We start from the raw sequence: 10,899 nt of genomic DNA, 5'->3' as shown, positions 1-10,899 counted from the left end.
GCTTTTTAGATGCTGTAGAGTGCAACTTAAATATCCTGTGTTTCCACTGTGTGTTAATTGTAATTGCCTGCCCGTGGGATTCAGAGGACCTAGTGAGTAAAAAAGGAGATAGCTATCACTTTCAGGGCTGTTTTAACACATATTATGCAGTGCTGAGACTGTAAAACGTTATTGGTAACAGATTTGTAGCCAAACTTAATGTCTCTTATACACATTCATACGTGAAAGGATCTGGATCTTTGTTTCCTTATAAGAATCAGATGGATTTTATTGACAGGGGGGGGGGGGTGAGAATAGCTCATACTAACCCATTAAATCAGAACAAAGGATAGCTAACTACATGAACAGCAATCAAATTTAGCCACTGTTAATGCAAAATGAATTGAAGACATAAGGGGAACCATGGCGATGTTTTTAACTTCCAAAGTGTTGGTGTGATGTCACAGTTACCCAATGATGCACTTGACGTTCATTTGGCATTATTGGTGGCTACATTTCACTGATGGATGTATGGAGGGGTACCAGACAGCCACTAAATCATGCAGTTAAAATTCAACCACAGACTCCTGTCATGCCAAAGAAATATCTCATGAAGGGGAAAAACTAAGTTTCTTTTTAAAGCATGCTTTTCAACAGTTTTAGAATAACTGAAATCATGACTATCAACTTGGTATACTTTCTTACCAAAATAGATCTGATAAATATAATAACTACTCTTCGGCATTAAGTTTAGGAAACATTTTAATTTCAGGCCATTGCTACCCCACTTTGTATTACGTAATGACTGAGGCAATTCATTACATCATTTCATTTCACACAGAACTCCATAGAATTTCTGTCCCCTGATTTCATTAGCAATATGCATAGATTTGTTTTTATAGAGAACAATAAAAAAGATTATGCCATGTTGTTACAGTCACCATTTTAGTCTGAGAAGAAGGGGAATTAGCTCAGGAATTCTAAAATATTGTCAAGCTATAGTTGTCACACTTAGCTATTCTGGGTAACCTTAAACGTAACAACAGGAAAGGTGCACGTTTCAGGAGATACAAATGTCTTCTATTCATATTCTTATTAACATTTTTCATTTAAATCCTAGGTATTGTAACCTAGATCTGGCAAAAAACATTAATATGCAATTCTATGAAATATAAAATGTTCTATTTTTTTTTATCTATGCACCACTATTCATTGCTGCTTTTGCCTGACTACTTAGCAACATTTTGTACATGAAGTGATATATGTAGGCCCAAATTATGATGTTGGCTTAGAATGTTTGTTTTAAGGGGGAGGTATTTAATGCCTAAAAATAATTAAATAATGTTTCTCATGTACATTTTCAGTTAATTTCAACATCCTCCTAACTTCTCTTCATAGTGCAAGTGATGTTGCTTTTTCTCATCACAATGGTAGATTTGGAGATCACACCAATATCAAAATGACGTTCTGGTTTTATGTTGTTTTCAGTGGCTCATGGTCAGATGTTTCATTTTCATTGCATTTGAATGCTGCAGTGCATGTATTTTCAATGTGTCATTGAACTCAGCTCCAGCAAATTCCATGAAAAATAGCTTAAGAGAAGCCTCGTTTTTATAACACTATTTTGTGCCCAAGAGCAACTTGAAATAGCAAATAATCTTTTTAAAGATGTTTTTTTCTTTTTCGAAAAACGATTCTCCACACAAAACATAACTTACCTAAGCAATGTATTTACACCTAAGATGTGATTATAAGATTTTGCCATAATGGCTTTTTGATCCACTATCATTGAACACTCTCAACTCAAAATGACCATATGAAAAAAAAAAAAAAAGATTCAAGTTTCCATGAAGGATGAAGGTCTTTCCCTAGCCTTTTCCTTGCTTGTGGACATTCTTAACCACAGTTTTCTGAGCTGTGTACTCTTGCTTTCCCCCGTTCCTTGTAGTTATGTCCCTCTTCCCTTTCATTGATGTCCTATTTCCTTTACATATCACAGTAGTCAGCTTTTCCTATGGCACTTTGCATTGTTATGCATTTTTACCCTTGATAGAGAAGGTTAGTAAAAGTTGCCCCCTCTGGTCTAAAGGACAAAGGTCATATTTCTGACTCTCTACGGTATGACCTTTGATCCAGTCCCCTGTTGGCCTGTAGTCGTTCAAACTCATGTCGACTGTTCCGGTCTGGACTGAGGCTGACTGCCAGCGCTCTGCCACCACCGCCCGCGTCCTCTTCCTCATCCTCATCCCGGGTTATGAAGGCCAGCTCGTTCTCGTAGCAGAAATTGGAGTTGGAGTTGGGGACCAGAAACTTGTTCTCCACCATGTCCTTGGCACTGCAGCGAGGGGTGGACGGCACCTCATATGTTTTGTGAAAGTGAGAGTAATCCACCTTATACACGTTCTTCTCCTCAAACAAGACCGGCTCAAACCGGTGACCCCAAAGGACCTCGGAGGCCAGGTAGGAGCTGCGGGCCTGTGTCGTCATAGCTGTCGCCTCGACCATTCCCTCCAGGATGACCACGATCTCAAAGTCAGCTGCCTCCAGGTCCTGTTTGCTGATCCCAAAAAGGGGGCTTTCCTCGTCAATCTCGTGGATAATAGTGATCGGCGAAACCAAGAAAATCCTGTCCAGCCCTTTGTCAAAGCCCACATTGACGTCTAATTGGTCTAGTGGAATATACTCCCCCTCGTCAGTGATCCGAGGTTTCATGAGCTGTGCCCTGACATGGGCCTCAACAATGTGACTCTTACGAAGGTTTCCCACCCTCCACATCAGACATAGCTTCCCATCCCGCATGGCGATAACAGCATTGTGGCTGAACAGCAGTGTTTGTGCTCGCTTCTTAGGCCTCGCCATCTTAGCCATGATGGCGCCTATCATGAAGCAGTCGATGATGCAGCCCACTATCGACTGGAAGACCACCATGAAGACGGCTATTGGACACTCCTCAGTCACACAGCGGTAACCGTAGCCAATGGTAGACTGCGTTTCAATGGAGAACAGAAAGGCGGCCACAAAGCCGTTAACTTGTAGGACGCAGGGAGTGAAGTTGTCATCGCCGGCAGGGTTATCCAAGTCCCCGTGCAACAAGGCGATGACCCAGAATGCCAAGCCAAACACCAACCACGAGACAACAAACACCAGGGTGAAGACAATTAGCATCCACCGCCAACGGATGTCCACGCACGTGGTGAAGATGTCAGCCATGTAGCGCGAAGACTTGTCATCCATGTTGGAGAACTGCACGTTGCACTGCCCGTTCTTCTTGACAAAGCGGTTGCGGCACTTGCGACGCGTGTGAATCTTGCCATTGCCAAAGCCGTTCATGCCATGCATGGTGGTGAGGCGTAGGCGCTCCTCCTCGGATGACACGCTGCTGTAGCGGTTGATCCGCCCCACGCTCATGCTCCCGATGCCGCCGCTGGCATGAAGGTCAGAGCGGGTGGGCGGGCCTGGAGACCCAACGTGTGATGACAGGCCCCGCACACCTGGATCACGGGCCGAGCTGCATCTCAGGTCGTCACAGCCAGGGAGCTGGTTGGACCACCTTTTTGTTTCGATCCAGCCAATCCCTGTGGAAAGAGAAGGGTGATGCGTGAGTCTCTGACATAATGGTGGTATTACACCACAAGTGTATCAACTGTCAGCAAACTTGAACCCTAAAGACTCTTGGGTCAGTGAATTGCAAACACTTGCTTCACATTAGTCATCATGCATGCACGCACACATGCACACGCACACACACACACACACACACGCACACGCACACGCACACGCACACACACAGCACTCACAACGGGCCGGTATTTGAATTCACGAGTGATGAAATAATTAATAATTATAATATAATATACTTTATTTGCATAGCACCTTTCATACAAAACATGTACAGTAGCTCAAAGTGCTTTACATGAAAGGAAAGAAAACAGGAAACAGATGCAAAGGACGCAAACAAGAAAAAATGTGCTTTGAATTGAAAGAAGAAAACGGTTAACATTCTTAAGTAAATCATAGAATTATTCATATAATTAAATCAAATATAAACATTATTGGTGTTTGTTTGTTTATCATTGTTAATAATTTATGGTGGCATTTACTCCCCTCATGGTGCCACGTACCACGTATCTGATTGGGCCTTACTGAAGTGTCCTCATCCCTTGTTGCGATGATTGAGTGTGTGACAACGAGTTGGCTTCACACAGACACTTTGATCATACAACATTTCCTCATTATGAAGCAGGTTGGCAGTGACTAAATTGTCCCGGCTTCAATTATAAGTCACCAGTTGTTTATTGTTTTACAATGATTTTTACCATCATTCATGGTAGTCACTTACGGCTAGATTAGGTTGCATGTTTTGTATTTTCATGTCCGCTTTCAATATATTGCGCCCTACAAATGTCATCACTGGTGTCAGCATTGTATTTTCAGGTGGAACTGAAGGCGTATGTGTGTCTGACTGTGTGTGTTTAATCAAGCTCCCAAGGGGATGACATGTGTGCCGCTGACTCCAAGGGGCACACAGTCCCAGATGCTTTATGTGGGAATGGGGAAAGAAGGACTTGTTTGGCCTAAAAGTGAGCATTTTCTGTCACTACTTAGCCAAGATTCAAGCTCCATTTATTTGACCCCATTCTGTACAATTTGCAGCGTTATTAATCACAAAGATGCTGTAAAGATTTATAGCACCTTCCCGGGTGCCCTATACAGGCAGATAGGTAGAGTGATTGCTCTCCTGTGCTGTGCCCTCTATTACATATTTACTGTAATTGTCACACTTAAGCTTACAGAGAGATATTTTAGGTGTAATCACATGCACACAATACTTGCCACCTAGTGGACTGCCAGAGGGCACAAATCGAAAAGTATCTTGTTCCAAATATTTGCTCATCAAATATATCAAAAATAAAAAAATACTAAATAAAAGACTAAAATATATACAAAATCTGTAACACTATTTTAGGCATTTAGCAGATGCCTTTTTCAGAAGTGATTTACAATAAGTGCAACAGTAGAGTAAGCTAATTTCCTAGATCGCTAACTTGACAAGTAATCATTAGAATGCAAGAAACAACTAGACAGGTGTGCTCAGTAGAGAGAGTGCAAATTCTACCTACAGCCATGAAAGAGTAACTGATTATGAGTTGCACATCGTCTCTCTCTCTCTCTCTCTCTCTCTCTCTCTCTCTCTCTCTCTCTCTCTCTCTCTCTCTCTCTCTCTCTCTCCCTCATACACATGTAACTGTCTACCTCTCTCCAACTTGCTCTCTGTTTGGGGCATTTGATGACAATGTTTTGGGATTGTGCACGATTATGAAAAGGCATGGGGCAATGGGAAAAGGATTCTGAAGGATTCTACAACCAGAGTAGACAGGTTATATCGAGACAAACCTCTGGACACTGAACATATCAAAAAGTAGTGTGGCAATTAGTTGTCATCAATAGGATAAAGATACGGTTGCAATGTTTAAGCCTAACACATTGCAAAATGTCTGTGCGACCCTCCCAGCACCAATGTCAATAGATCCTGCAGGTAATTCTGAACATATTTGTCATTCATTGTTCTGTGTAATCTGGTGTTGAGTTGCCGCTGCCCCGCAATTGCTTTGTGAGTCCTTTGTTAGACCTACTTTCTGTAAATGTCTGTTCTGTGTGGAACACAGAGCAAGCAACATAGGCAGTCATGTACTGCAACATTGTAAGCCTGATGAAGAAAGTTCTTGTCTGATTTGAGAGTAAAATGACATTTGATTAAGTATTTGAAGTATTTTAAATACAGAAAATACCATGATTTTCAAACATTCGCGTATTTGAAATACATGTAATTGAAATATTGCCCATATGACTATACTCAATCAGTTGGCATGTGTCTAATAGTTTACACAAATAAATTAGCTCAGATGAATCAACAGTGCTGTGTAGTAATTGACTTTGGTCAGACAGCAGACGCAATCTGTCCAGTGCACTGGATGCTGAGCCTCAGGGGCAGCATGCAGAGCATGGGTCAAAGTGTTCTCCCCTAGGGTGCTGCTGGGCTGAGCCCCCTTTGGGTGCAGCCAGGTTTAATCGCTTGGCCACATTCGTCTTGTCCATCTGTCGGGCCTGCCTGTCTCCCTGACTTGGGCCCTGAAGACTTGATAGCCCACTGTCATGCACTCCCAAATCCCTGGTGCCCTGCCGTCTGCCGCGCACACACTCTCGTGCTCGCTCACAGTAGCACGCTACAACTGTTGATCTGGAGTAAACATTACCTCATTCTCAATCATAACCTTCATCCATTTGGGGACAAACAAATACAGGGAAATATAGATAGGTGGTGATCACTCATGCATTGAATAGCTCTTTTTGACAGTGTCCCAACTATGCATGTTTTCTCAATTGTACAGCTGTTCCTTCTCAAACCAGCTCATGGCTCTCAAACATGCAAACACCTGAATAGAGCGTAGGATCTCCTCTAATTGCGATTTAGCATTTGTTTGGATGGATTTGTAATGCAGTGACTTCGTCGACTCAATTATAACATTGAATTGAAGCCAGCACTCAGTCTCAGTGCTTCACTTTGTGTATCTTTTGTGCGAACAGTAACGGTGCATGCATGACCTGGCGGGTACTCCACAGCGAGCAGTCTCCATATCATACTGCTGTAGTGTGGTATCAGATGTCTAATGAATTGTTCAAATGAAAGTAAAAACCCCTCACTGTGGGCTCAGAGTCATTAGATAAGTGCCTTGGACTCTCAGCCCAAGAAAACATTTACTGTTGGTAAATGTAAATAAAGAATATATGTGGAGTGTTATTTAAGTCTGGCATCCCTTGGGAAAAGTTGTGCTTGTCTTATTTTGTGTGTGCATGCAATCAGAAACCTGTTAGCAGGTCAGTATTATTTAAAGCTATTATTTTGGTAAAACAACCATTTTTGTTTGTTAAAGCGCTATATTCTGATAGTAATCATTGCTATAGAATGTTTGTTCAGTAACAGGGGTCTCCCCATTTTTTCAGCTCAGAAAATACATTTTTAGGTGGGTTGACAATTTCATCCAGTCAGGAGAGAGTACCAATGTATCAGCTTGAATTTTTTGAGTGTTCCAGTTCTAATTTTGTCTGCTAATGTTTTTTCACCTTTTTTTTATCCTGTGTCCTGTATGAGTTATCTCAACTGATTGTATAACGTTTGTATCCCGACCTGAAAATGTATTTTCTGTTTACTAAAGAGCTGCAGAGAGACCCCTGTTACTGGACAAACACTCTGTAGCAATGATTACGATCAGATTATAGAGCTATTTACTGTATACTGACTGCACCTTTTAATGACACAGTAACATAGACCAGGGTTTGACATTATTTCAACAATTGCGAATGATTTGCTGACTACATATAAATAAATGTTCCTTAATCCTAACTATAATTTAGCACTGGTGGTAAATTATACACCCTATGGAATATGAAACCCTATAGAGTGCAGTGTGAAATCACAGAGGAGGTTAATTATATGCCATCATGATTCTTGATGGAAGTCACACACGTTGTTGCATTTCTCTTCTTATTTTACCTTCAGCTTAAAAGACTGACCTTTTCTGTCCTTTTCATCATTCTGCAATTTAACCACATAAGCCCTATATATTTTGTCGTATGACAAATAGAAAACAATGCTTGACTAAAAGCTTTTGTGATCTTGTAGATCTGCTGTTCTTCCTATTTTCTATAAAATGTTGTATTTTCTTTTTTACATTTATTAGTATATTTTTCACCTATAATGACATGCCCAAAATAGGGATGCCAGGTTTGAAGTTGTTAACACAATAAGTAAGTGAGTGACCTGGATAGTGGCAATTAAAAAAATTACAGCAATAAAATAAAAAAGATTGATCAATGCAATACTATCGCATAAGATAACCTATACGTTGTCATATACTTTGTCATACATTGTCACAAGGGTGAAGGGAAGGGTCAAGAGAGGAAGATGATAACAATGGCTCAATGAATACCATGAACAACAGGTTATGTAAAATAATGGAGGGGGACAGGGAAGGAACAATGACTCGTAGTACGATAGGGTTTTCCATCTCAAGAAACCAAGCTCAACCACTACAATCCCTGCCCACCTCCCAAGGCCATTGTAAAGGTAGAGTCGAAGCTCAGGTGTCAGTGTATTTTCCTATAGCTCGCCATGCGGCACTCATCTCGTCTCAAGTGACCGACAGGTATTTTCTTATGGAACGGAACACTGCTTCGCTATGCCGTGACTCAATCTGTTTGGAGGTGCACTGTTTACAAAAAAAAAACTGCTGCAGTTACCCCTGTGCACAAATGCAATTCAACGCCATGCGCCATCGTACTACAGAGTATAAATTAGGCTTATGAGTTACAGTCACAAGGCCCTCCTACCCCGCACCTGCACCACCCTGGCCAAAATGATGCATTTGCTTGTATTCTTGGCTCCTCTTGTGTATACAGTATTAGTGAGAGGCATAATCATAAGATGACGTTTTTGCTGTAAAAAAGGAACGATTGCTCTGTGATTACCTACAAACAGCTGCCATTATGCTTATTAAAAAAATTATATCATATATGATTTTAGTTAAGTTTCGTTTTTCTTTTCTTTTCTATAATTTCAAAAGTCACAAACATGACAAAGAAGATGACAAATAATATATTGAAATCGCAATGATCTTATTTGAATCTTCAACCTAAACAAGTTACAGAGAACCCAAAATGAACCTACAGAACATAAATGTGATGGTAAACTAATAGTAAAAATATATACTGTATAAAAATAACTACAACAATAATGATAAACCATAATAAAAGCAGAAATGTGTATGTGTGTGTTTGCGCATGCTTGTGTGTGTGTGGATGATTAAGCACGTAGGCAGTAGGTGTGTGTGTGTGTGTGTGTGTGTGTGTGTGTGTGTGTGTGTGTGTGTGTGTGTGTGTGTGTGTGTGTGTGTGTGTGTGTGTGTGTGTGTGTGTGTGTGTGTGTTCGTGGAGACAATACAATACATGGTGAAATCAGTTATAAAACAGCAGTTAAATGGTCTTTTAAGCATCTTTTGTAATACTTCATAGAGGAAAAGGCTTTTGCCAGGTGGGAAAGCCTTTTTGTACTAATTCAGAAATTGACCTCTGCAAGTGAGACAAAGCTTGTACAAAGCTCAATTTGAAAGATTCATAGAGATGTATGCATACATTTTAGCATACATTCTATAATTCTTTTTTCTTTATTTATAAATGATTATGCTATAGTTCACAAATACCTATAGTTTAGCTTTAGCATGTATCAGTGCAGCAGGATGATCCACAAGCTAGCATCTAAACTACCATTCATTGAATCACATGAACCTTAATACTTTGTTGACCGGGGTCCCCCAGGGGTCTAGGCCCCCTCCTTTTTCCCCTCTACACCACATCTCTTCATCAAAAATAGGCAATCTACAAGCTCACAAAGCACTACATTGTGACGCGTTGCGAGCTTGTAGATCTGCAATTTTTGGCAAATGTTTGCCACAGAATTGGAACGCTACGGTTCATGTGGTTAAAATAAGTTCTGGATTGCAGTTTGAAATTGGTTCCTCTCATACTATTTAACATGAACTATGCTAGAGAGAGCTGGAGATCAAAGTTAGCATGTGGGCATTGGTCCACGAGAGACCCAATATCAATGCATCCTCTCCATCCTCCACCTGATAAGCCAAAATGTCTCTTATGTTTAAAGTTTAAACTAATAAAGAAATCATAACCTTTTGATTTGGGGCATATGAGCTGGCCAGCCTCAGTGTAGTAATTGAGACATTGTAGATTTTTGTGAAATTAACACATTTTTATCCTCACTTTTTATCCTCACAAACATACATTTTATTAGATGTAGTCTGTAAGCATCATTCCCTGTCAGGAGATGGGGAGCCCTCTGTTAACAAAAGCAACCACTGGCCATTTAAGCATGTTGATTATAGTTAATTTCAGAGCCATCAAGTAATTTATGTTCACTGAATCAAAAACTAGTGGTAGAGCACAAATAACACATGATACCACATTGTCATCTCATTTTGAATAAAGGAATTATACTGCTTGCTTATTGATGAATATTTAACATATAAATATGTCACTGAATCATATTACGCTTATTTAACTATAGCCTTTCTGCACTGGTTGCCTGGTGCTTTTGGAACTGATTTTAAGATTTAACTGATTATATCTTGCACTTATTTAGTCACATCGCAAAGCTCTTAACCCCTTACAAGCCGGAGCATGACATCCTTAAACCTAAAGTAATTGCTGTTTTGAAAAAGTGTTGTGTGCAATAACGATGGCGTACTTTCAATCTGGCATCAATACCTTTTTGTATAAATTAGGGCCAAATGTAGGCCAGGAGCCCAACTATGCCTGGCATCCGGACTAGCGTCAATTGGAATGCATTGAATGAGTTTCGCTTTTTAAGACATTTTATAGAGATGCTTTCCAAGTCTGTCTGTCTGTCTTTCTGTCTAGAGATGTATAGATAGTTCTGCTTTTACATGGATGTGTTTTGGATACATGTCCAGCGCTTCTTTAGCCTTATTATTCAATTATTTTATTATATTATATATTATTGTAATGCAATAATGTTGAATTCCATTCCATTCCATTTCCATTATTATGTAAATGATATGGCATTATTAATATTATCCTACTGTTTGTAAAACACTATAACTTTGTTTGAAAAGTGCTATAGAAGTTAACATTATTCCAGTAGATTTCAGCCATGCCTCATCCAGAATAACTCACACACCGTAAATAATAAACCTCACGGTTGTTTTAAGAAGACCACCTGTGTAGACGCATAGGGAATGAATGGGAGTCTTCCACTACCAGCTTTTCTATACACAGTCCAAAGAAATCCAACAAATAGTCATTGACAACAACTAGCTTAAAAGAAGAGGA

General features: G+C 40.1%; 1 protein-coding gene across 1 annotated transcript; it reads right to left on the bottom strand.

Moving 5' to 3' along the window:
- Positions 1-2,076: 2,076 nt before the first annotated feature.
- Positions 2,077-3,387, bottom strand: kcnj12a (potassium inwardly rectifying channel subfamily J member 12a; the record flags this gene model as incomplete). The annotated part of the gene is made up of 1 exon (XM_080456258.1): positions 2,077-3,387. The coding sequence occupies one exon, from the start codon at positions 3,385-3,387 to the stop codon at positions 2,077-2,079; it is 1,311 nt and encodes a 436-aa protein (XP_080312384.1).
- Between the last annotated feature and the right edge of the window lie 7,512 nt (positions 3,388-10,899).

This window comes from Gymnoscopelus braueri (genome assembly GCF_963280865.1).
Source record: "Gymnoscopelus braueri genome assembly, chromosome: 17".
NCBI lineage: Eukaryota > Metazoa > Chordata > Actinopteri > Myctophiformes > Myctophidae > Gymnoscopelus > Gymnoscopelus braueri.
Note: the sequence above shows the minus strand (reverse complement) of the source record. Positions and strands in the feature narration are given on the sequence as shown.